At 38.4% G+C, this 27,446-nt stretch overlaps 2 protein-coding genes across 3 annotated transcripts in view; one reads left to right on the top strand and one right to left on the bottom strand.

Annotated features, from left to right (window-relative positions):
• sacs (sacsin molecular chaperone) overlaps positions 1-13,813 on the top strand; it is a 30,892-nt gene extending 17,079 nt beyond the window's left edge. For both annotated transcript variants that reach the window (XM_053239780.1, XM_026935067.3), the window contains one exon: positions 213-13,813. In XM_053239780.1, the coding sequence (XP_053095755.1) occupies positions 213-11,770 (11,558 nt within the window). In that variant the 3' untranslated portion in view covers positions 11,771-13,813. The remainder of the gene's footprint in view (positions 1-212) is intronic.
• A 923-nt stretch (positions 13,814-14,736) lies between these two features.
• sgcg (sarcoglycan, gamma) lies at positions 14,737-26,677 on the bottom strand. Its single transcript, XM_026935157.3, has 8 exons — positions 26,275-26,677; positions 21,681-21,875; positions 21,458-21,559; positions 20,641-20,728; positions 20,074-20,190; positions 17,641-17,713; positions 16,979-17,102; positions 14,737-15,712 (listed from the first exon to the last, which is right to left on the bottom strand). The coding sequence occupies exons 2-8, from the start codon at positions 21,873-21,875 to the stop codon at positions 15,536-15,538; spliced, it is 876 nt and encodes a 291-aa protein (XP_026790958.3). The 5' UTR covers positions 26,275-26,677; the 3' UTR covers positions 14,737-15,535.
• Positions 26,678-27,446: the final 769 nt, after the last annotated feature.

The following is a 27,446-nucleotide window of genomic DNA, read 5'->3' on the forward strand; positions in this document are numbered from 1 at the left end:
ACTGATTGATGATTAAAAAGTCAGTATGCATATAAATGTTTTGAGTAAGCATGTGATTATTCAAATTATGCAGGTAAATGTGGTATAATTCCAAGTCATATAAATCCATATCACAACTAACTGTTCACAGGGAATAAGGACCAAATAAGCATTATTTTCTACAGGGTTTTAACTTCCAATCACCTGTAATAACTTTTTTTTTTTTTTCCTAGGAAGGCCTTGTACTCAAGTTCAAGTTCTAACCCCAGAAAGATCAGCACGTCTCATAAAAGAAGTCCTTACCACAGCATGGCCTTCCAGAGACTTTTCTGTGAAGTGGTACCCTGGTGATAAAGAGAAGAAGCATCCCTTGGCATCTTGGCTGCAAATGGTTTGGAAACATCTGTACATTAATTTTGCTGATGACCTTAGTACTTTTGAAGACATGCCTTTGATTCCAAACATGCCACTGAATGATAGTATGGAATACTTGGAGCTCCTGCGTCTCAAAACTCCATCTCCTATCATTATTGTGAATGAAGAAGAGGGCACACTTTCTGAGGACCTGCTGGAAGTCATAAATAAAGTTGGAGGGGTTGTCTTACAAAACTTGGATTCTTGTTTGCAACACCCACTCCTGAAAAATTACATCCATCCGTTATCCCCAAGCACTCTGCTACAAATTATGGACAGGACCTCATCCCAGAGACTGGCTAGCCAAGTCTCATCTCTTGCTGTCAAACAAAAGTTTGCCCTCAAAGGCTTTCTGGCTGGTCTTACAGATGTCACTGAAAAGGAGAAACGTATAATTCAAGAGCTTCCCATCTTTGTGAAAGTGGAGAAGTTTTCAGACAAAGGCACCCCCTCCTTTACTTTCCTGAAAGGAGCTAGAGCACTGCATCATACTGCCAAGCATCCTCCAGATGTTAAACTATCCATTAATTTGGTTGAGAGTAGTGATGAGGCTACGATTCGTCTCATTCGCCTGTTAAATGTGGAACAGGTTAAAAGCACTGAATGCCTGAAGGTGATTGTTCAGGACATTGAGAAAGGTTTCTACACCAAAGAAGAAATAGATAGCATCATGCTTTGGACCCTAACTCATTTGTCATTTCTCAAAAATGAAAACAAAGCAGTGATCACATGGCTTTCCTCTCTTAAGTTCATGTATTCCTCCTCTGGAAAACCTCTTGCAGCAATGGACTTTTTTGATCCTGAGCTGGAGATATTACAGGACCTGTTCTACATGGAGGAAAAGACAAGATTTCCACCAAACACCTATACATCATCTCCTGATATTCTTCATTCTCTAAGACAAATAGGGCTCAAGAATGAGGTGCAGCTTACTGAAAAAGATGTACTTCATGTCGCCCAGAAAATTGAAGAATTGCAGGGAAGCCCTAATCCAGAATGGGAGTCTCTTCTGAAGAAGGCAAAAACACTACTTACTATCCTGAACAAACAAACAAAGTTAGTGAAGTCTTCAGAAGCTCAGGCATCCCTCCAAAAATTGAAATGGGTACCAGTCTGCAAGGACAGGCCTTTAAATTATCCTAAGTCTCTTGTCTGGAAGGGAGACTCTTGTAATATTTCCTCTCTCTGTGACATGTGCAGTATATCTCATGCAGTGCTTGTTGGTTCTTCTGTAACACTGGTGGAGCGAACATCTGCTGGCATGAAAAAAGCCCTTAAGTTATCCATGGAGCCCCAAGTTGACCAAGTTCTCCCACATTTAAAAGCAGTAATTGACTGGCACAGATCCCAAGTATTTACCACAGAGGACTGGTATCAGTTCCAGCAGATCCTTTTTGAAATTTACGGATTCATGCAAGTTCACCTAGAGGATGCAAGAGAAGCAGTGAAGTCTCTGTCCTTTGATTGGGTTTGGACTGGCAAAACGTTTGCCTCCCCTGGCATCACAGTCCTAAAGCCTGTCCCAGATTTGGATCTACAACCATACTTGTACTCACTACCAAAAACCATTGCAAAGTTCCACAAACTTTTCAAATTTTGTGGTTCTATTGATGAAATTGACCCTAACCATGTGCTCGAAGTGGTTAAAACAATCAAGAACAGAAGTGAACAAGAAATGACAAAAGAAGAAAGCAAGCATAATATCCTACTCTTGATAAACATCTTTCGGTGGCTGTACAACAATCAAATATCAGTGGATACTGACATGCAGGTGCCAATTCTTTGCTACAAAGATCCAAGCAAATTGGTCATGAAACCAATTCATGAATGCGCATACTGTGATATCAAAGTTGATGATTTGAATGATTTACTTGACGATACCTCAGAGCCGATCATCCTTGTACATGACGATATTCCCATGAAAACTGCAGAGTGGTTAAGAGTTCCATGTTTGAGCACAAGACTAATAAACCCAGAGAACCTTGGCTTTGAACAATCAGGTCAGAGGGAACCTCTAACAGTGAGAATAAAAAACATTCTAGAGGAATATCCATCTGTTGCAGATATCTTTAAAGAGCTCCTGCAAAATGCTGATGATGCAAATGCTACTGAATGCAGTTTTCTGATTGACATGAGAAAAAATCTTGACATACGAGAAAACCTACTGGACCCTGGAATGATTGTCTGTCATGGTCCTTCTTTGTGGTCATTTAACAATGCTGTTTTCTCTGACACAGACTTCCTCAATATAACGAGACTGGGTGGATCCATGAAACGATGTGAAGCAGACAAAGTAGGCAAATTTGGATTAGGGTTCAACTCTGTTTATCATGTGACGGACATACCTATTATCATGAGCAGAGAATTTATGATTATGTTTGACCCAAACATCAATCACATTAGCAAACACATCAGGGACAAATCAAACCCAGGCATCAAAATCAACTGGAGTAAACAGCAGAAAAGACTGAGGAAGTTTCCTAACCAGTTCAAGCCTTTCCTTAATGTTTTCAACTGCCAGCTTCCTCTGTCACAAGAGTCCCCCTACAAGTATGATGGAACTCTCTTTAGACTTCCGTTCAGAACAGAGCATGAAGCAGCAGTAAGTGAAATTAGCAGTGTATACTACAACACCACTGATATATATTCACTTGTTGATGAGTTCAGCATCTGTGGGCATCGGCTGATTCTTTTCACTCAGCATGTTGGGACAATGGTCTTGAAGTATTTGAAATCTGAGGAGTCAAATCCCGCTGCTGCACAGGATGTAGTCACAATAAACAAGAGTGTGTGGTCTTCCAAAGCAACGTATGGCCCTCTTAGTATTCTCAAATCTGCAGCCAAAGTCATGAAAAAAGTTTCAACCACCAACAAAGTACCTGCTGACATTCCTAAATCTGGCTGCATCATCAGAATTGTGGTAGAGGAGTACCACAATGTTTTCAGACGTATTCTTGATCTACAGTCGCCACTTTTCAGAGGTTCAGAAGAGGATCCATCTGCATACTTTGAGATGGCAGCTAAAGGCTCTCAAACCAAGAGACTTACTGAAGAAATTCCTCAGAAGGGTGTCGAAACCACAAGTTGGCTCATCTCTTCATGTATGGATGTGACTGAAGCTCTGAAGTTTTCTCTGAGTGAAAGTGGAAAACGACTAGGATTGGTGCCATGTGGGGGTATAGCAGTTCTGCTCTCTGAAGAAGAAAATCGAAAATGGACATTGCGGACAAATGCAAGCCCAATCGGAGAAGTATTCTGTTATTTACCTCTCAGAATAAAAACTGGACTACCAGTACACATAAATGGATGTTTTGCAGTTACGTCAAATCGGAAGGAAATATGGAAGACAGACACAAAAGGACAATGGAACTCCATTTTCATGAGACATGTGATTGTGCAGGCATACATGGCTGCACTTAATATGCTTCGTGCTATGTCAGAAAATGGGGAACTCCTTGAATATCACTACTATGCAGCTTGGCCTGACCCTGGAGTCGTGCATGATGACTTTAACCTGATTTGTCAAGGAGTATATCAGGAAATTGCCAAAGGTCAAGATGAAGACAATGCAAAAGTCTTCTCAGATGGCAAAACCTGGGTGTCAATCAAGTACATTAGGTTCTTGGATGACACATTGCTCTGCAAACCTGATGTTGGACCTGCTGCCTTTAAAATATTCATGAAATATCTGAAAAAGTGTGGCTCCCAAAATCTCTGTGCTGTTGAGCTGCCAGACTGGGTCAAAGAAGGCTTTGATGATGCTGGCTGTAAAGGGAAATTGATGGAGAACACACTGACAGAGAAACAGTTCTTCACAGACGTATTTTTCCCCCATATACAAGATATAGACAATGACCTTCGTGACCCCCTGATGCATTATGTCCTAAACGAAAAATTGGAGGATTTTGCCACTATCCTAAGAGAAACCCCGTGTATTCCATGCTCAGGACCATCACACAGTCTTGTTCTGCCATCTCGACTGATACATCCAGAAGGAAGAGTTGCTAAACTGTACAACAGTGATGATGGGCGATTCCCTGAAGGAAGTGTGAAAGATTATTTGAATCCAGTATGCTTGGTGAAGTTAGTACAGTTGGGTATGGTAAAAGATGACCTTTCCTGGGAAGACCTGACAGAACGTGCTGAATCTGTTATAGCTCTTAATGAAATTGATCATATTGCTGCATGCCAAAGGAGCAGTATATTGCTTAGTTTGATTGACGAAAAACTAAAAATGAGAGACCCATGGGCAAATGAACATGCTGCAAAATTACAAGACATCGGTTTCCTTCCATTCTTGACAAAACCTGCTGGCTTTTCACTCCCATGGTATGGAAATAATTTCCCCCAGTCAACAATGTTTTCTGCAATAGAACTTTTTACAACAGACCATCAGGACACTGTATGTTTGATGAAGCCAATCCTGAATGAGAACTCTCCATCTTTTAAAGGCTGTGGCCCCATGTCTCTGGCTGTCAAAGACTATTTTGGACTGATAAAAAGGCCATCTGTTGGGTTAGTCATCAGTCAACTCAAAGAACTATCAAAATCATTTGATGGTGTCACACTGTATCAAGAAAACATAACAAATGCTTGCTACAAATTCCTATATGAAGAGATGATGCAGTCCAAAGATGCTAAGGAAGAAATTATGGAGGAGCTGAAAACATTTTGCTCTATTCTAGTGGAAAACACATATGTAAATCCATCAAAAGTGGCATTTCATTTGAATTTTGATGCGGCTCCATACCTATACCAACTTCCCAACAAGTATAGAAACAGTTGCCGTGAGCTTTTTGAAACTTTGGGGGTTCTTCCAAACTTCACTGTTGAAAACTTCTCAGCTGTTCTAGAACTTATCAAGAATGAATGTGGGAGAAGATGTCTCTCTGAGGATAACTTTCAGCTATGTCGTAGAATCATCAGTGAAGGAATATGGAGTTTAATTAGAGACAAAAATCAGGAGTTCTGCCAAAGCAACTATGGACAGATACTTTTACCTGACAGCAGTCTCACTTTGCAACAGTCCAGGTCATTGTGCTACAATGACTGCCCTTGGATAAAAGTCAGAGATACAACTGTGAAGTATTGTCATGGAGATATCCCAAGAGAGGTAGCAGTAAAATTAGGTGCAGTTCCAAAACGCCACAAAGCCTTGGAAAGGTATGCTTCCAATGTCTGCTTCACCACTCTTGGAAGTGAGTTTGGGCAAAAGGAGAAACTCACCAGCCGAATCAAGAGCATCCTCAATGCATACCCATCAGAGAAGGAGATGCTGAAAGAGCTTCTTCAGAATGCAGATGATGCCAAAGCAACAGAGATATACTTTGTATTCGATCCCAGGACCCATCCAACTGACAGAATATTTGATGATAAATGGGTGCCTATGCAAGGTCCATCCCTCTGTGTGTACAACAATCAACCGTTCACAGAGGATGATATCAGAGGAATACAGAATCTTGGTCGAGGCACAAAAGAGGCAAACCCTGGCAAAACCGGACAGTATGGTATTGGATTCAACTCAGTATATCACATCACTGACTGTCCATCTTTCATTTCAAATAATGACATCCTTTGTATCTTTGACCCACATGCACGTTATGCACCTGGAGCAACAACTGTTAGCCCAGGAAGAATGTTCAGAGATTTGGATTCTGACTTTAGGTCTCAATTTTCTGATGTCCTGAACTTATACTTGGGGAATAATTTCAAGCTGGAACGCAGCACAATGTTTCGGTTTCCTATCCGCACTGTAGAAATGGCAAAAATTTCAGAGATTAGTTCAGTACCTGCTTCAGACAGAATGGTACAAAATCTTCTGGACAAACTACGAACAGATGGTGCAGAACTACTTATGTTTTTGAACCACATGGAAAAAATTTCAATATGTGAAATAGAATATCGGACAGGAGAATTGAAAACACTGTATTCCGTTACTGCAAAAATCACGGATGGTGATCGTTTGAAACGTAAACAGTTTCATGCCAGTGTAGTGGACAGTGTGACAAAAAAAAAGCAGCTGAGCCAAATCCCAGTACAACAAATAACATACACAATGGTTATTGAAGACTCAGATGGGACCTCCACAACCTGGCTGGTATGCAACAGATCAGGATTTTCTGATATGGAAAAAGTTTCAAAAAGTGTAGTGTCTGCCCACAAAAATGAGGATATAACACTTTTTCCTCGGGGTGGGGTGGCAGCTTGTACTAGTCACAATTACAAAAAGGCTCATAGAGCCTTCTGTTTTCTTCCTCTTTCACTGGAGACAGGCTTGCCTTTTCATGTAAATGGGCATTTTGCCTTGGATTCTGCCAGAAGAAACCTGTGGAGGGATGACAATGGAGTTGGTGTAAGGAGTGACTGGAACAATAATCTAATGATGGCATTAATAGCCCCTGCTTACGTTGAGCTGCTAATTCAGCTGAAACGTAGGCTGTTCCCAGGGCATGATCCTACAGTAACAGTTCTACAAGGAACACCAATTCACCAAGTCAAAGATATGTTGCGGAAGTTCTTGTTTTTCTTCCCTGTAAATAGACTGGACATTCAACCTGACTGGTACTGTTTGGTAAAGGCAATCTATCAATGTATTCATATAGACCTGAAAAGACTTCTGCCTGTTGTTAGGGCACCACATTTGGATAACACTGATATTATGCACTCAGCAATATACATTTCCTGGGTGAACACATCCACTTCACCTAAAGGAAGAGCATTCTTTGACAACTTACTACAAGATGAGTTGCAGCACCTGAAAAACACAGAGTACAATATTTCCACACGTAAATCAGTGGCAGAAAATGTCTACAGACTAAAGGCCATGCTTCTGGATGTAGGCTTCAATTTAGTCCACAGTTGTGATGAGACAGCCAGCCTCTACTTTTGCTTGGAAGATGCAGGTATTCCAGTCAGCTATGTGACACCAGAGGATGTCCGTTGCTTCCTGTTGACCTTTTCATCCCCAGACACATCTTGTCAAGTTGGAAAACTGCCCTGTCGACTGCAACAGTCTAATTATAAGCTTTTCCACAGCCTGAAGCTGCTGGTGGACTATTGCTTCAAAGATATAGAGGAGGATGACATCAGAATAGAGGGGCTACCACTGCTTTTGACAATGGACAACATCTTGCAGGTGTTTGACTCAAAACGTCCCAAATTCCTAACAACCCACCATGAACTTGTCTCCTCCAGGACAGAACTGTTCATGCACACACTGTACATGAGATATACCAACATTCTCTTCAAAGCTGGAGTGGCAAAGGTTTTTGACATAAGCAGCTTTGGAGATTTATTGGGATCTGTCCTACCTCGAGAGTACAGAACCAGGACCCCTGTGAAGTGGAGGGAAAACTATGCAAGTGAATCTTGGCTGAAAAGTGCATGGCATTTCATCAGTGAAAATATTGGCATTAAAGATGACCCAACAGAAGTTAAGCCAAAATTTGAGACAGCTATGGAGGCCCTTAAAGATTGGGCTCTCCTACCAGGGATCAAGTTTATGGTATCAAGCAACAAGTTAACTGTGCCAGAACATGATGTTTTGTTACCCTTCAGCCTAATGTATGCTGCCATTTTCCCTAATGGACAAAATGAAAAAGTTTTCCACACCCTGATGAAAGCAGGATGCCTACAAGTAGCAGTAAACAAAATATGTGCAAAAGAGAGTCCCATCTTGCCTTTACTGGCACAGTACACAGCAAATATAGAAAATCCTTCAAGCATTCTGAGATCCCTTGAGTACATGATTCAGACATCAGCTTTCAAAGCAGGGAGCTTGACTGACAAAGACTGTGAAGCACTCTTGTTGTACTTTAACTCTAATTTGACTAATTTATGTCAAAATGATGTGCAAAGTCTGAAATTGCTCCCATGTTACAGAGCTGTCAGTGGACAGCATGTTAGCATTGCAAACTTTGGAGCTTGTTATGTTCTGACCAAAAGCATTCCATCAGTTGACGTGGAAAAATGGGCACACACTACAGCCTCAACCTTTCTAGTTGATAATCCACAGCTGAAAGAACTCTACACCTTTCTTGGGTGCAATCCAATTGATGACCTGGAAGTCTATCTGAAGCACCTCCTTCCAAAGTTTGATATTCTCTCTCATGATGCCAAAATCCAACACCTCATTTATCTGAAGGAGAGGCTATTGACCATGGAGGAGTCATGTTGCATAAAGGATCAACTCTATGAAAAACTGGAAAATCTGTCATTTATTTTTGACTCAACAAGCAGATTAAAACCTGCCAAGGCTTTCTATGACCAAACTGTGAAAGTTTTTGAAGTGATGCTTCCACCAAAATCATTCATCCCCGTGGACTTCTTCAAGAAAATTGAGCAAGTATTAAAACCAAAAAATGGAACATCACTCCTGCCTTCATGGATTACATTCCTACGCAAGATAGGTTTAAAATATATTGTGTCTCAACAACAAGTTCTCCAGTTTGCGAAAGAGATCAGCATCAAGGCACAGACAGAGAACTGGTCTAAGGAAAAAGTTCAGACCATCGTTGATGTTCTCTTGAATCACATTTTCAATGAGAGGACAGATCTGTTTGAGGGAGTATTTCTCAAAGAACTCTCAATGATCTCATTTTTATGTCCAGAACGTGCACCAGCAGAGCTTGTCAGACTGCATCCACAACACCAAGAAATCAATGGTACTCTTCCTCTAATTCGTTTCAATGGGTCCCAAGTTAATCCAAAATTTAAACAAACTGACGTCATGCAATTACTTTGGACATCTTGTCCTATTCTACCAGAGAAGGCTACTCCAGCAAGCATAAAAGACCAAGAGGGAAGCTCCCTTTCAGCCCAAGAGCAGCTTGAACAGGTTTTGACTATGTTAAATGTAAATTCAGATCCACCATTGGAAAAGGTCATTAGCAACTGCAAAAACATCTGCAGCATCATAAACGTGGATGATGACACAGTCAAAACAAGAAATAAAGTCTTGAGGAGAACCTATGAATTCCTTAATGCAGATAAACGGGAATTCCGTTATCAATTGCGAGGGGTAGCATTTGTTATGGTTGAAGAGGGCTGGAAACTTCTAAAACCAGAGGAGGTTGTGATAAATCTGGACAACGAATCAGACTTCAAGCCATATTTATACAAGCTTCCACTTGAACTTGGTACCTTTCACCAGTTGTTCAAATTATTGGGCACTGAGGACATTGTATCAACAAAACAATATGTTGAAGTTTTGTTTCGCATATACAGAAGCTCGGAAGGTAAGCAGCTTGACCCAAATGAAATGAGAACAGTAAAAAGAGCAGTTTCTGGACTCTTCAAAAGTCTCCAGAATGACCCAGTACAGATTCGCAAAGATCTAGAGACTCTCAAAGATTTAACATTTTATCTTCCAAGTCATGATGGTCGGCTTGCCAAGTCAAACAGTTTAGTCTTTGATGATGCACCACATTATAAGAGCAGAATACAGGGTAATGTTGGAGTGCAAATGCTTGTTGACATGAGCCAGTGCTACCTAGGCAAAGACCATGCTTTCCACACTAAGCTTATTATGTTACTTCCACAGAAATTAAGGCCCAGACTTTTGAGTAGTATCTTAGAGGAACAACTCGATGAAGCATCTCAGAAAATGTGCCAGTTTGGAGCCCTTTGCTCACTTCAGGGTCGGCTTCAGCTGCTACTTTCCTCTGAGCAGTTCATCACAGGATTAATAAGAATAATGAAGCATGAGAATGACAATGCATACATGGTAAATGAGGAAAAAGCCATACGGCTCTGCAAAGCACTTTGTGAGGGCTTGAAGGTATCTTGTTTTGAGAAGCTACAGACAACATTGCGAGTTAAAGGTTGCAGTCCTATTCCACACAGCCGGAGTGAAACTCTGGCCTTTTTGAAGCGTTATGGTACATCAGTTATCCACCTCTACATTCAACATTCAGATAGCAAAGATATCAATTTTCTTCTTGCTCTTGCAATGACCCTCAAGTCTGCTACGGACAATCTGATTTCTGACACTTCCTATCTTATTGCTATGCTAGGCTGCAATGACATATACAGAATCACAGAAAAGTTGGACAATCTTGGTGTAAAATATGACTCAACTGAGCCCTCAAAGCTTGAGCTTCCCCTTCCTGGGACACCAATACCTGCAGAGATACATCATTTACTGCTAATGGACCCAATGAATGTTTTCTATCCTGGAGAGTATGTGGGCTACCTAGTTGACTCTGAAGGAGGAGATATTTTAGGGTCCTATCAGCCAACCTACACATATGCCATTATTGTTCAAGAAGTAGAAAGAGAAGAGGATGACAACCCAGGTTTTCTTGGTAAATGCTTTCAAATCGACATTGGATATAGTGAATACAAAATTGTAAGCTCCCTTGATCTGTATAAATTCTCCAGGCAAGATGACAGCACCAACATTCGAGATGGTGCACCAGCAACACCAACAAGCCCATCAGAGAGGTGCTCCACAGGCCACAGAATGGCACCACCTATTTTTCCTGGCAAGGAAAATCACATACCTCCACCAAAAAATGTGTCTCCTAAAAAGATTAAGCTTAATGCATTACCGGAAATTCTGAAAGAAGTTACTTCAGTTGTAGAACAGGCTTGGAAACTTCCTGAAAGTGAAAGAAAGAAGATTATCAGAAGGTTGTATCTTAAGTGGCATCCGGACAAAAATGCAGAAAACCTTGATATTGCCACAGAGGTCTTCAAGCACTTACAAAATGAGATCAGCAGGATGGAGAAGCAAGCACATGCAGAGCAGACCACAGACAGAACATCAAGGAGAACTTTCTCTGCATCGTCCACTCGTTTCCAGTCAGAGAAATTCTCTTTTCAAAGATTTTACACATCATGGAACCAAGAAGCAACAAGCCATAAATTTGAAAGGCACCAATTTAGAGATCAGTTTGCGAGTTATTCAGGAGCATCACATTCTAGCCGTTTCTTTGTGCCACCATCATTTAAGTCAGTTGGAAACCCTGTGGAGGCAAGAAGATGGCTAAGGCAAGCAAGAGCAAACTTTTCAGCTGCAAGAAATGATCTTCATAAAAATGCAAATGAGTGGGTGTGCTTCAAGTGCTATCTGGCCACCAAACTAGCATTAATTGCTGCAGACTATGCAGTCAGAGGAAAATCAGACAAAGATGTGAAACCCACAGCACTGGCACAGAAGGTGGAAGAGTACAATACTCAGTTAAATGGACTGGCTAAGGATGTCAACATCTTGGAAGGTTACGGTGTTGACAGCCTCAGAACCCGCTATCCTGACCTCTTGCCCTTTCCTCAGATTCCTAATGATAGGTACACTTCAGAAGTTGCAATGAGAGTAATGGAATGTACAGCTCGAATAATTGTCAAACTAGAAGCCTTTGTGCAGCAAAAAATATAATGCATCAGAAAAAGACCCAATTTTTACATCAAGAAAAACAACACAAATGGTGGCCTTGTGCAATAAGAATTAATGGATTTCCTTTTGCTTATTTCAAGCAAAAGTGTCTATCCATCTGAAAGTTATGCACAGTACCATTAATGGTGCTAAATCCCCATGCATACTGCGTACGTTTGCTTGTACATGTCCAGACAGATGCCTGAGCCTGAAAATATTTCTGTTTCTGTAACTTACTTTTTAGTGTGAAAGTTTTTGACATGCAAGTGTACATAACGCTAAAAGGCATAGCAATATTTTCTTTTTACTATAAAGTTTGTGTTTATCTTATGTACAGAAATGAACAAGAATATGCTGCTTTTTTACTTCATGTTTTATATAAAAGTATTTTTCTTGGCACAGTCATCCAGTTGACTGTAATGTTCTGTAATTTGCATGCATTTGCACTGCACTTTTGAGTAAGGATCGCTCGTGTGATTGCTGAAATTTAGTTGAGCGGAGCCTTACACATGGAGTGTTGTGAATTTAACAATGGTACATTAAAAATGCAAAAACTGGCCTAAATGTCCTGTGAACTCTGGGAGATATAGTGTATACCTGGGAGATGTATCTTGTAGTGTTTTCAGTTTTTGAATGCAATATAGAAATCACCATATTGTGCATAGAAATGTATATAAGAAATTCTTAATAGACAGAAAATCTAGTCCAGTAAAAATTATACCAAACATTTTGATTTAACCAGACTAACCTAACCTATTCTGTTAGTCCTAAATTACTTCAAGACCCTTCTTGTAGGGTCAAAACAAAACAAAACAAAACAAAAAAAAAAAACGTCTGTCTTGTCCCTCTGTTTTTGTTTATATTCCAGAGTTGTATCATGATATTCTCAAAAGATTTCTGCATTCCAATACTTTTTTCAACCTGTTTTTGGTTACCTTCATTAGTGAACTGATGTTTTTTTTAAAAGAAAAAACAGTGAAAATTTGATTGGCCAAAGCAGTTCATAAGTGTACAAAGTCGAAAATTTCAAAAACAAGATTTACTTTAGTACAATCATACTGGGTTTAATGTACGAAACTACTCCAGCTTTACATGACTGTTACTTTACTTTGCTAGTAGGTACTGGTAAGAGTATATGCTAGTACTAGTAAGAGTATGTGATTGCATGATGTAAATAAAATTGCTTCAACTACATTGTATTTGCTACCAAGGACAAGTGTGTTATGACTGAAAGTTATACCCCCCTGTGCTCGTTACAAGTGGCAACTTGTATGCTGTTAGCGATATGCACTTTAAAATCATGAACGGAGGCTGGATAAGGGATTGGGGAATTCTAGTTTCTTTGCTTGCTTTGCAATACAAAAGTGTAGAGATTTATCTTTTGATTATATTTTAGGCTATATTTTGTCCTGTGTGTTTCCTGAAAGACCATGGCAACTAAAACACTGGATGCAGCATTCACTTGCATTTTATTGATGTTCTGTCTTTATTTCTTACTACTTTCGTATCTATTTTATGCCTTATTGTAGCTTTGTATGTTTGAAATCAATCACAGAGACCACTGATTTTAACTCTCTAAATGTATTTTCTGACATACAGTGTATCTCTTGTCAACAGTGCCATAGAGCTAAAAATGTCCAGAGCACCCCATGTGTGTCTACTGTCATGCAGTAGGCCTGGCAAATTTTTTTTTTATATATATCTCCCAAACAGGGCATTTGACTTAAGTATATTAGGCTTCAAGTTTCCAAACTGTCACCTTTACTATCTATGTAACATTTTTGTCTCAAAGATTAAGCCATGCAACAGATGTAACATGAAACTGTGAATGGCTCATTAAATTAGTGATGATCATTTTGATTGCCTCACAATTTACATTGATTACTGTGGTAATTCCAGAGCTAATACATAGAAACAAATGTAGAACTCTCAAACAAAGCATGCATTTATCTGAACCAGAATTGTTTGGTGATTATAAAAAGGGAAAGCTACCATGCCCTCTGGAGATTACTGCCAGTATTGAATAAAATGCTAGATAACATCTTACATTTGTGGTCATGTTTGAGTCATTGTCTTAAAAAGTGCTGAAAACCCACACCTGACCAGAGAATCCAGTACAACACTTTCTTAGACATGACATTACTTGATTTATGACGGTCAAAAATAAAGCACGATTTTTGACTTTCCCCAGGTAAGTCAAGTAAGTCAAAAAGTTCTCCTCAGTGAACTTGTAAAGTAATGGGATTTTTTTTTTTGTTCATAAAATTTGAAGGATACCCAAAATTCAATTCTCTTAAGGGTTATTCAGTATGTAGAAACTTGCAACAGAATGTTTCCTTATCCCAAGGTTTCCAAGTAGAACCATTTTTGAGGTTAAGTAGCCTTAATTATTAGATGAACCCCTAACTAACCCCTGAAGAATCTTTTTTTCTTCTAAGAGGGTACCAATAATGGTGACTTTTAGCTTTTGAGGAAAAATAACATTTTCAAAGACATTTTGTGACCTAAGTATTCAAATATTCTATCAGCCATTTAATCTTAACTCAGATAGGACATTATAATACTATGGTCAGGATTTTCCCATACTTTCATTACACTTTGAATGTAATATGAAGATGGTGAATGATAAAGACTATTTATTAATGCCTGTTTCTTAGTCTAGACTGCCATTGGTGTCAGTATTTATGGGGGTAGGCCCCCCTGTACCAACATCTCCTTATAGATAGGTAGGAAACATTACATTTAAAGCATGGAGAGATGGTAAGTACAATAAATTTTATATTTTCTTTTTCTTGCAATTACTGTAATTACTGACACATTGATGGTCACATGGCTTGTCATTTCAAATAATCTACATAGACAACCAGTGCAGAAAATAAAGCTATTTTTCCCCCCAATTTTTGCATTTTACATGTAATAACCATTATGGAGAAAAATGTATAAACCTTGACAGTCTAAGTCAACCAGGATGAAGATCAAATACTTTATTAACACAAAAATACATCACACATTGTTTTTGGTACTCAAATGACAACCTAAAAACCCTCACAAAACACATCAAAGACTACTCAATCAATTAAACAAAAAATGTTGTGGCTGGATTTAATTGGACCATCTTCATTTTTGCAAAAACGATTTTACCGATATTAGTTTATATAAATCTCAACACTGCTCAGTTAATTTAGCTGTAAAATCATGATTGGGAATTAGACTGATGTGAATTAAGATAATATTGCATTAGGCCCATATTATGATAGCTAACTTTGTACGGCTACACTTTTAAATAAGCAAGATAGATTCAATTCAATTTTTTTTGTTGTTGTTGACATATAAAACAATAGTTTTGCTGCTGAACTTCCTTTAACAGTAATCATATTTACTACATAAGTTTTGGGTATTGCACTATAAAATCATATTGCATAGGATGTACGCTGGTAACCAGCCCCTTTTTGCCCAGCCTAGGTTGGTAAAAGAGAAAAAACGGCAATAAAAGTGAAAGATAATTACCACTCACAAACAATGGTACTGCAAATATTGGTGACATTGAAACAGATGTATTCCAGGTACATAATGTACTCAGGCTAAAACGCTCACCACCTGAGAATGATGTGCTTCTTCTTGTTTTTTGTGAAGTCACTGTAGTAGCAAAATTGTGCTTTTGCGCTCCATCTGAGAATTCTGCAACAAGAGATCTCTGCAGGAGATTCAACAGGAGATCTCCAACCAAATCATTATAACATGAATATCAGTCTACAGATGCTATAGACTTCAGCACTCTTGGCTCTCATTGCAGGTGGAGGAGAGACCTGCTCTGGAAAGGAATAGCTTGCCGCTGGGGCACACACACACTTCAAACATGTTGTACAGCCCCTGAGAGTCACCTGGTGATCCTGCTTCACCCACAGGTAACTTGGGAAGACGAATGGTCTCAGCATCTAAAACCAGCTGCAGCATGACGAAAATAATGGGGATGATGGAGAATTTTATCCATTTTATTGAACGTTTACAAAGGTCTCTCAGATAAATAGTGGGGTCCAAAATTCTGAGGCCACACTGAAAATCTGGGATTTTATTTCTCATTCAAAATCGGAAATAAACAGAATGTTTTAGAATTTTATTTAATACAAAGAAAGTAAATGTCCAATATCTTGATTATTTAATATTCAAGATTCTGCACTATTTATGGGTCCCTATTTGAATCTAAGCAAATTTGTGATATTGACCATGTTAACTTCTTTGTACGAAAGGTCAGATTTTCCTCATGCTTAATCTCTTCTATTGAAGCACATATTCAGATGACACTCTGATGGATTTGATCTAAAATGGATCATAAGGGTTTGCACAAACTTGTGGCGTCCATGCTAGGTTGAGTGCACACTGTCATTAAAGCAAAAAAGGACATACCAAATAATAAGAAACTCTAAAATTCATGTAAATATTTAAAAGATTCTACTTTTAAGGTGTTGTCAATATAATTTGTAATGACAATTGTTGTATTAAATTAGAAAAGAATGCAAAAAAGAAGCATTTTCACTTGTGTCTCAGTCATTTTGGACCCCACTGTATATATCTGAGATATAAATAGTATCTTAGGCCAACCTTAAATTTGATGCTACTATTGAAAAACAGACAGCACGGAAGGCCCCTTTTTTACTGTCAGTACAGTAAAAAAAATAAAATTTCCTTGCATATCATAACCTAAGTGCATTAATAAATGAAAGCTAATGAAGATCTCTTTCTAACAAGCTGGGGTCAGACCACAGGGTCAGCCATGAGATGGCACCCCTGGAGCTGAGAGTGTTAAGTGCTCTGCTTAATAAATCAACACTGGCTACTTGGCAGTGCCAGAATTAGAACTCTCAACATTCTGATCAGTAACCCTGTCTACTGAGCTACCACTGCCCTAATTATAATGTTACATTACTATTGTTGTGCCAATCAAGTTATTAGGCTGAGACTAATGTTAAAAATAAATAGGAGTTTTTTTTTTTTTTTATTTGCTGTTTTTGTTTTTTGGGTGTAGGTCATACTCGGAAGACCCACAACCAGCTACACCCCTCTATTATTGCTGTACCACTATACCAGATAAAACTTAATCAGATTGTCCTCATTAAATCAGAATGTATATGAGTACAACAAATTATTTGAATTTTATAATGTTAGATTAATTGATATGTTTAAAATGCATGAGTGTTGTGGCTGTGCACTTACAAGACCCTCAGTTGAGTGCAAAATAACATCCAGACTTGATTCAGCATCTACATTCCCTGCCAAGGCTTTGATGTAAACACCTTTGGGGGCTTCCATGCTCAAAAACCGGGTTGGAGACTCCAACCTTAGAGAAACAGCAGGTGTTAGAGGAAATATTAATGCAAGTTTCAAACACAAGGTGGCATCATGTCACTGAATGCATAGCAAGAACATGCCATATATTTGCAATCTATTCGTGGCAGATAGAGAGCTATTACTTGAATATATGAATATTGCATTTCAAGGCTCTAAAAGCCCACAAATGATAAAACTGATGATAATTTAAGGAAATCTGGCATATTAGAATCTATCATACTGATCCTCATTAGCTTTCATTTATTAATGCACTTAGGTTATGAGCTGCTTTACAGAAACAGAAAATATTTCCTTCAGCTTAGATCACTTCCAGATGACTCATGAAAGCTCTTAGTCATCATCTACCACAAATGACTATTACCCTCCTGGAAACTCCAATTTTAAAGTAAAGCCATTCAGAACCCCAGCTACTTTTAGTTGCAAAAATAGCAAACATCATTTTTAAATTCCTCCTACTTTCAATAGATTTTCTCTTATGTCCACAATTTAAAGGTTGCTCCAAGTTCAGTCAGTTGCCACACACTCACCTAAGGTCTCTCAGAGGCTCTGCTTTGACCAATGGCGTCTCAACAGAGTGCTCAAAAAGTGCACCTTGAGGGCCTAAACAACAAAAAAGTGCTGTGAAACAGATTCTCACAATAGGATTGAGTATAAATGATGTACAGTGGAACAACTTGGGTGCTAGAAGGAACTGTACTTGTTTAACCTGAGCTATTTGTAGTTCCTGCATTTCCTGCAAGATCTCTGCAATTTTAATGGATCTTATTTTGTCACTTTAACTACTCTTTCACTGTAGTTACTGAATAATATAGTTTAAAATGAATAACTGAATAATAAACTATGACTGAACATGGAAGTTCAAATATGTTTCCATAATTTGTAGTAATTTTCATAGATTTGTAGTGACTTCATTAGTCAATAATATTAACTTTTTTTTTTAACAGTATTCCCTGCTCAGGATCAAACGGACCCTGGAGATGTGCAGTAGTATATGTTGGTAGGTGGATTGGACTCTAAATTGCCCCTAGGTGTGAATGAGTGTGTCAGTGTGTGTGCGCATGGTGTCCAGGGTGTATTTTCGCCTCATGCTCAGTGTTCCCAAGATAGGCGCCAGATTCACCACAACCCTGACCAGGATATAGCTCTGTACTGAAGATGAATGAATGTAAAGAGGTATAAATATATAATATATATATTATATAATAAAGAAATATATAATATAGATATTACTATTAGGTCTGTGTGAGTGTTAAGCATTGCAATCTTTCCTCACTGACAGCTTAACTGTTTTTTTTTTTGAGCTTGGTACTAAAACACAGAACCATTGTGTCCTCTAGTATCTCTTGTAGGTAAATTGCATTGGTCTCTAATAATATGTGATTGATGAAACATGGGTGATGCCTGCCTGTTTAGAGTCATGGGCATGCTCAGGGCTTTCTTCTGCTCTTTAAGTTACGTAGTAAGAATAAAAGGCTAAGTAGCTCAGGGCTGTTTGGATGGTAATATGGTATTGATGTATAATCCAGTGTCATGAAATATAAGATGGATATTGTTAAAGCCTGGAGCCTTTGCACTGGCTTATTCAGTGTGTGAACATGACTGATGGAAGCTAGGAAAGAAAATCAAAACAGCCCAGAGGTACTACTTTTTTTTAATGCAATGAACAGTCACTGCATTGGCCTTAACATGGAGTCTTTGGATTAGCACATGAGAACAGTACATGATTATGAGTATAATACAGTATGGCCACTGGTGGTTATCTAGCTGGGTGCCACCTTTCATGCCAGTCAAGAGCTGGAAGTGTAAAGAGTGACCCCATAATTATAAGGCTGTCTGAGCCACCATCCACTAATTATGTTATGCAGTAAGGTTTCCTGTCTACTCAAACTGAACAGAGAGGAAGTTGTCAAGGAGATCAGAAGATCTATGAATGTGTGCAGTGCAATGAAACAATATCAAACTAAATGAAATTACTGAAACAACTGTTATAATAATATGCAACAAAATTTTTTCATAGATTATTTTCCTTAACATCTAGAAAATTCTGTAAACTTGGTGTTTTGGTGAATTACTGGGTGCAAGGCTTGATCTGATGTAGCATACAAAAGGAAGTCACCATCATGCTTTAAAAAAAAGAAGCCAAAACTGCCACTTTTTGATTCCCACTGGTTTATAACATTAAGATGCTATTATAAATATTTTAATTTCATTTATAAGATTTATAAACTAAAATTAAACACTCCACAATTCCTCATCTTACATCAAATTACAACTTAGGTTAAATAGTATGCAAGAAACTACTAAAGAGGGCATTTTGTAGAAATGTGTGTTTTTCATTGGAGGAGTAAAATGCTGGTAAATGCTAACATGTTTTAAGAGACAAATCAATTAGGCAGCATTGCATATAGTGGGTAGTACTGAATAACAGGAACTGCAATACAGCTTTCCCAAGAATGGAAGCTAGAAACGTTATCTGCCTGCATATTATGCCAGAGCCCAACATCACAGTAAGTTAAAGAAAATGTGTCAAAGCCATAAAAACAACTTGATCAACTTGATCACTTGATCAATGTTGTCAGACATTAGCAATTAATATCTGTAGTCAAATTCAAGTGATAGCCCAAACTGGGTTCTGTTACCATGATGCTTAAAAAAAAAAAAAAAACACCTTTTGGAATTTCAGATGAGTGGCAAAAGAAGTGAGTGGACATTCTGCCAGCACCACAGCAGTTACTCCCTTAGCAAATGTGTGAGTTTAATGTGTAATGTTGTCAGTAGTTATTATAATGGGTGATTTGGGCCTCATTGGGTGATCAGTGCTGACTGTGATGGCATGACACACATAACCCTGATGATGACTGGAATAGTGGGTTCAAGTCACCACAGTTAGACAGACTCTTATCTAAAACTGCATGCAAAGTCACCTTCAAATCTGTGTCTGGTCAAATGACCAAAAATACCTGTAACTCGGAGTTTCCCTGTTCCCACAACTGCTTCTTTTTCATCAGCATAAAACAGAGTCTTCTCATCTGAGTTGACTGTAAAATGTTGCCCAAAGGCCTTGGCTTGTCCTGGACCTGAAAGGCAAACCATGCCAAATTGAGTATGTGAGTTCCAGCTGATTTTTATATGTAAAAGTAAAAATTACACTATATCTGTGCATGGATTTGTCTTTTTATGGATAGAAAAAGAAACTTGCACGTAAACTTTAGCTTCATTTACTTAAATAAATAATACATTTTCAATTCTTTGACACTGTATATTGCAAATCACAATGCATTATTGTAGTGTAATAATATCATTAATTAAGTAATCTGTCCCTCATATGCCTCTGTATTACTGTTTTAATGTATTATTATTATTCAGCCCTCTTGGCTATCAGTCTGAAAAATAGGCAAATAAATTAGGAAATAGGAGAGCTTTAGTAGGTATAAACAAGATACATGTAGAAATATACAAAAAAAAAAAAAAAAAAAAAAAAAAAAACAGTAGGACAATGAAGTAGAAATGTTGGGACACTTACATACCTACAGACATACTTCCTGTTACATCTCCATTGGCATTGCGGGCATTGAGAGTCACATTATCAGTGGAGTGCACCAGCAGAGCTGAGTCCTAAAAGAAAACAGTAGCATCAGTAAGAATTTTAGTAACTGACATAAATTTGAAAAGGTGAATCATGTGCAAAAGTTCCTGCACTGCTAAGAGGAATTTCATTACAGAAACACAGTTAAACAGACTGAATTATTTGCATGCATAAATTAACAAACACATTCATATAATTCAAGTAATTGGAACAGTTTTAATTCCATTGATAGTTGTGAGGCTATTTGGCTTCCCAAAGGGCAAACTCTTCAATTTTAATTAAGTGTGTGCTCAAAGATAAACAGAACATGCTGAAACCATAGCCTGTTAGCCACAGGAACAAACAATAAATGTTCCCAGCTGCTACAAGCCATAAACTCTTTTCTAAAACCATGTGAGCAGAGAGGGAAAGAAGTGAGATTAAAGGATGTATATAATCCTCTTTCTGTGTAAAGAAATGCCACCATATGCCATATACACATATCATGAAAAGTCTCTGGATAATTCTGCCTTTTTGGGACCTTCACCCAAAATCCCATTCGCTAAGACAAATTATCAGCAGCAAATGTCTGCTCCCATCAAACACAGGCATAATCGCTTGAAAACACCTCTCAGACTAACAAATTATGAATATTTAACTTGGATATTTCCTGTTACAGCCATAAATGTAAAGACCTGTCTCACGTGTTTCTAATTAGGATATAAACTCATCAAGCACATGTTTGACACACACGTGTACACGGAGAAGGCTTACGATACCTCTCTGGAGTCAATCTCTTCAGCATAAAGTGGGAAAAGAAACTCAGACTCTCCCTCCAACCTCACACCATCTTCTGTGACCTGGAGGTATCCCATGCCTTCCTGCAAAACATAAAATAACATTTTATACTGTTTCTGGATGAGTATTTCTTTGCTTATAGTGTGGTATGAAAAGCATATTATATATAGTGATAAAAAAAACAGTGCTAAAAATGCTTCTTACTGTATTGAACCACATCACTCTCAGGATCCAGATTGTAAGGCCAAAATTCACCACCAGGATGATGATGAGAAGCAGGACAAATAGATAAAGGCAACGTTTCCTCCACCCATAGATGCCAATCTTATAGATGGAGTCAGAAACTGGCGCTGGCACACCAGCCTCTTCTGTAGTGCTGACATATTGTTCACGAACCATCTACAGAGGGGCATTAATGTAAAAAGAATTAGTGTATTTGTGTGGGCACGTATGTGTGTAGTAGGGGTGTAATGCAATGCCATTATCTGTATCTGTAGCTGTATCTGTTAGTGCTCCAAATATCCATGTATGTAGCTATATCTGTATTTGTATTTGAATTCTGGCTCTGACAGTTCCTCAACCTCAGCTACCTCAGTTTATTTACATTATATTATTACAATTTATACCACAGAACTGTTACATTTTCAATTCAAATTTTCTATAACAGCAACTCTGACGGTAGTGCCAGCTGCAAGGCAAATCACAGGTAAAAAAAAAAGTAAAAGTAAAGACTAATTGAGGAACTTGTATGGCAAACTATCCCTATAAATATATTTAAAATGTGTGTAACTGCTCATATTGTGAGGTTTTATGTGAGGAGGCATTTAGTTAGCATTTATGGAGGAGTCTTTAGTGGAAAAGCTACTAGTTCCTTTAAATATTCCAACATGGCGAAGGCTTCAAGACAGGGCTTTGGAGATGTTCTGTAAGGTGTAGTGTTGGCAAATTGCTGTGGTATAAGAGGAGTAAAATGCTTCAGGATGTGCTGTGGATTGTAAAATCCATTCTTCCTTGGGGCCGTATCATACCACCCCATTTTTTAAATTATTTTCCTATAACTGCATGCCCCATTATGTTTTATTCTTTACATACTGCATTTATATATTGTAGGTTATATTCAAACATATAACCATAAAGAATATGACCATAAGAATACATGACATGACCATAAAGAATAATAATTATCATTCTCCAAACATTGCTTCCACTCTTACTCTAATACAACTTGTTTCTACTAGTTAGATGTCTTCAAGGGCTAAATGTACCTGGTGTGCAATATTTTAGAATTAGAAATAAATCTCTAAAGAAAGGTAGGTTGCCAGGAGCATGGCAGCACTTGTACAAAAAGCTATTCTGAAGAATTTTATTTAGCTGGTGTTACCTGAAGAAACCATTTTATCAAGCAAATACTGAGGGCAGACAGATGATAATGATTCAACAGTTCATTGAATTTTAAGGTTCCCCCAGAGGGATAACCCGAAGAACCGTTAAGGTTTCTGGATTTACTCTGTTTTGCTAAGAGTGTGCCTGCAGTTTGTCCACAACTGCTTCTATTCATAAATCTTTTTTGTCTTTTTAACTTGCATAGTGGAGGTAGTGTCATGGCTTGGGCTTGCATGGCTGCTTCTGGAATGGACTGTTTAATCTTTATTGATGATGTAATACATGATGGTACCAGGAGAATGGATTAAGAAGTCTATAGAATCATTCCATCTGCCAATTTACAGAGAAATGCATCAAATCTAATTGGGAGAAACTTCATCATGCAGCAAGACAATGACCCAAAACACACTGCCAACACAACAAAGGACTTAATTAGGGGGAAAAAATGGAAGATTTTAGACTGGCCAAGTCAATCACCAGACCTTAACCCATTTGAGCACACATTTCAACACCTGAAGAGGAGAATGAAGGGAGAAACCCCCAGAACAAAGAAAAACTGAAAGAAGCTGTGGTACAAGCCTGGAAAAGCATCACAAAAGAAGAGTTTGCTGATGTCAGTGGGTCACCAGCTTGATGCAGTTATTGCAAGCAAGGGATATGCAACCAAGTGCTATTTACTTTAATTTAATTTACGACTATCTGTTCCACTACTTTTGCTCACCTAAAACTTGGGTTGTCTGCCACCACAAGTGCCATGTTCTAAGTTGTTTAACAAATCTAGATGTAAATATCAGGAAATGAAACCTGAAATTCTGATCTTCTATCTCATAGTCATCTCAAATCCAAACCCATGATCTCAAACCCAAATGTCTTCAGTGTATAGCAAAAACAAAAGAATTGGCCTTGCCAATCCAATATTTTTGGAAGATATATTTTTATATACACATACACATACTACCAGTCAAAGCTTTGGGCACACCTACTCATACAATAAACACATAATACATAGGGAAGTGTTACATCAAATCTAGTTTACATTTTACATTTTTAACAGGATGAAGAAACATACTGTATATCTGACAGGTCAGTAATGCCTTCATTGTATGATGTATCATCCACTCCCTTATTTTGCCTCAAATTCTGACTAAAGTGTGTCTTGCAGTTTGTGGTGCATACTGCCAAATTCTTTAATTCATGCCTGATATGATCTTATGTCTGCACCTTTATTCTTAGTTATTCTTAGTTTTTAAGATTACAGCAATGGTATGTTCCTGATGCCTATCCAAATAGTCACTGTGAGTCTTTTTTTTCCAAATAATGTTACACTAGAATCTGTTCTCCTATCTAATACACTATTAAAGAAATAAAACATGGATGTTACAATATTAAAGAAATAAAACATGGATGTTCAGAATGGATGTTTTCTTTATTAAAAATTTTATATAGCAGAGAGGACAGGAAAATTATTGGGCAATTGAGCTAGTGAATAGTGAAATGTGAGCACTGTTTCAAACAATGAAATTGTGTCTGATATTGAATACATCAATATGTAGTAAATCTAGTTAAGTTTCATGTGATGAAAACAGAAAGCTCTATTCAGAAGTGCTCTATCCTTCTGTTTAGACATTTTGAGTAAATAAAAGTGGTCCATATGTTGTTGTTCATCTGAACTGCACATGAGAAAATGCCTTTTTAAGCACTGTGAGTTGGAGTTTTATAATTAATGACCCTTAGTCAAAAATCCAAAAGGGTTGCTGCTTTTAGTTGTCCCTATATTTTGCAAAAGATTTTGTAGAAACTTCAAGACTTTTGGAAAGTTGCCTTCCCTCTGCAAATCTCAATAAACACATTTTTCACCATCAGCTTTTAAACTGTGAACTCATAATTCTCTTGTGACAGGAACAGATGCTTTATCAGTCTTCCTCCATAACCGAAATGGGTTCTCCACAACCTAAATGTTTGCAGTCTACTTTTTTCCCCCCAGTTGTACTGCTAGTAAAGATGTTTTAGGAGGCACAATAAATGCTATCAAGTAAATGAGCACAAAAATATCTGGCTGTTCTAGGCAACACAGGAAACAAATTCCACTGGCCCACTTGATATGAAATATCTCTCCTGACCAGAATCCAGGCTCTCCTCACGATCTGTCACACATGCTTTACATACCCGGCAATGATAAATACTTTCTATTTCACAATACACAAAAAGCAGGATCTCCTCAGGGGGTGGATCTTCTGCAATAAACGAACTAGTCAACCTTTTGCTAGGAAATTGTCTTCCTCTGTAGCATATCACAAGTGTAAAAGTTTTGTAATAGGCATGAAACAGTGTACTAAGGTCTGAAATGAATGCACTGTGGTGTGGAAAAAAAAATTGAGGCAGGACTGGAACCTACAAATTTAAAACCAACCTTTCCATGGCAACTTATCCAAAACATTGCTTTGTTTTGGACTTCAGATTCTCACTTTTTCCATTTTTTCCTTAGAGCTTAATAGAGGGAAATACCCCTTCTATATGCAAATAGATCAAATCCACATTATCCAGCTACCTATTGAGAATGTAATTAGCTTGCTATACGCTGTACCCAGCTTGAAGACGCAGCCAATAACATACTGCTACTAGATCTCTGTTTCAATTCATCAATGTTTTTTTTTTTCCATTAACATTTCCTACTCATGTGCTTTCTCTTTCTCCTCCACTCCATCATAGCTGCCAAGACAAGAACATTGTAACACCCACTACACAACTGTCTTCTGAAACCACTGAGTCCTAACATTATTTGAGATTCCAGGCTTCTTGTGGTGTAAAAGCCTGAACTGATGAAATCCCATGAAGGCTTGTGGAGGTTTAAATTGCTCTCGTCCATATGGAGTTTTTAGAGGATACTAGTAATGAGAAGAGAATACTGCACTCGATAGAGAATGAGATGAGTGCTACTGGAGAGAAGCACAGGGTAAACAACAAGCTCCATGAAGTTTCTACCCCCCTTGGTCTAATCATGTCTGCATAACTCCACTACACTGTAATGCCACAAGCTCCTAAAAATAGGCAGTTAGACTGGTCTCTTAATGTTAAAGGAAACTAAAGTACACATAGAAAGTGTTTACAGTAATGTCTAGTGAATTGAGCACTCAAGCAAACAGTCACCAAGAAAACAGTCCACAATACTTTAATAAAAATGCACTATTCTCCATTTATGGTAACAAAGTTTTCCAGATGAAGAAGGAAAAAACTAATCAATGTTTAAACACTACTTATATTTAAACACATGCATTACTAGAGGTACTCAGAAAAGAAATCCAAGACAGGTATCATTTTCAGTAAAGCATTGTCGCATAAGCCAAACCAGGCAATGTAACAGTATTTTATAGCCACATTAAGTGAAAGAAGAAGAGAAAATGGAAGCGTTGCTTACCCTTGCTACTGTTTCTGTGCACTGACACACAGCCTGGCCGTCCTCTGTGCAGCGGCAGCAGCAACACAGGAATCCCTACACTCGTCTGTCCGTCAAGCCCTCAGCAGCTGCCTCTCATAAATCTGACTCTGGATCAGCTCCAGCTAAACATGAAGAGAAGCAACTCACCCCTACTTCCGCCTCTCAACATTCTCCTCTCCAATTTCGAATCAACTTCTCATAGCTATACAACAGCTCAACAGAGGACCATTTGAGTATTGTGTGCTGTCAGTATTGAGACTGTTAGTGAGAGGTTCAGTGTGTCTCCACAGGAGAGAGGAAAAAAGGGGAAAGAACCGTCAGATACATGCCCCTGTTCTGGCTCAGATACATCTGTGAGTCACTCTCTAAGCATGAGTTCTGGTTCAGCAAGTGAAGTTCGTGCATCTCTAATAAGGGTCTGGTCTTCCAAATAGCTTTACTGTCTGAGAGACGAGCCAGCCCAATGGGAGAGTTGGTGAATGACGAGACAGGTCATTCTAAAACTAGAGGGTATATTAATAGAAATGTGTGCACTGGGGATAGTATTGGCGGCTTCAGGCGAGTTGTTATGCAGAGGGTGCCTTTGTGTTGTCTTTCATGCAGGAGTCTGAATTTCCTTTCCCACACACTGTCAAAATTGTTGCAGCACTTTGAAAGAAAAGTTTTGTCAGATGAAAAAACATACTAGATGAAGGCTTATAGCACGAGAAGCCTGACCCATGTATAAATTAGGTTGATTTGAATGAATTTAAGTTGTAATGCTGAGTCCAATCATGGTCATCATAGGTAAATACTTTATTGTGGGTGGCACAGTGGTGGGTAATGTAGTCGTCTTAAAGCTCCAGGGGCCCTGGCTCAATCGTGAGCTCAGATTACTGTCTTTGTGGAGTTTTACATGATGTACCTGTGTCCATGTGGGTTTCTTCCTGGTCCTCCAGTCTTTTACCTCCAAAAATCATGCTGGTAGGTGGATTGGCGAGTCTAAATTTCACCTATGTGTGAATGAGAATGTGAATGGAGCCCTGTGATGAACTGGTGTCCCATCCAGGGTGTATTCCTGCCACACTTTCAGTGTTCACGGGATAGTCTCGAAATCCACCACAGCCCTGAAAAAGAAAAGAGCAGTTACTGAAAATGAATGAAAATGAATG

The sequence above is a fragment of the Pangasianodon hypophthalmus genome, chromosome 14 (genome assembly GCF_027358585.1).
Source record: "Pangasianodon hypophthalmus isolate fPanHyp1 chromosome 14, fPanHyp1.pri, whole genome shotgun sequence".
Taxonomy (NCBI): Eukaryota; Metazoa; Chordata; class Actinopteri; order Siluriformes; family Pangasiidae; genus Pangasianodon; species Pangasianodon hypophthalmus.

Bases quoted from the DNA above. Each gene is read 5' to 3' on its own strand.
- sgcg (XM_026935157.3), bottom strand. From the start codon at position 21,875: ATGGTTCGTGAACAATATGTCAGCACTACAGAAGAGGCTGGTGTGCCA. The intron at 21,560-21,680 runs GTAAGAAGCATT...TATGTTTTGCAG, and splicing joins GAGTGATGTGGTTCAATACA to GAAGGCATGGGATACCTCCA. The intron at 15,713-16,978 runs GTAAGTGCACAG...GTCATGCTGCAG, and splicing joins TGCACTCAACTGAGGGTCTT to CTGGTTTTAGATGCTGAGAC.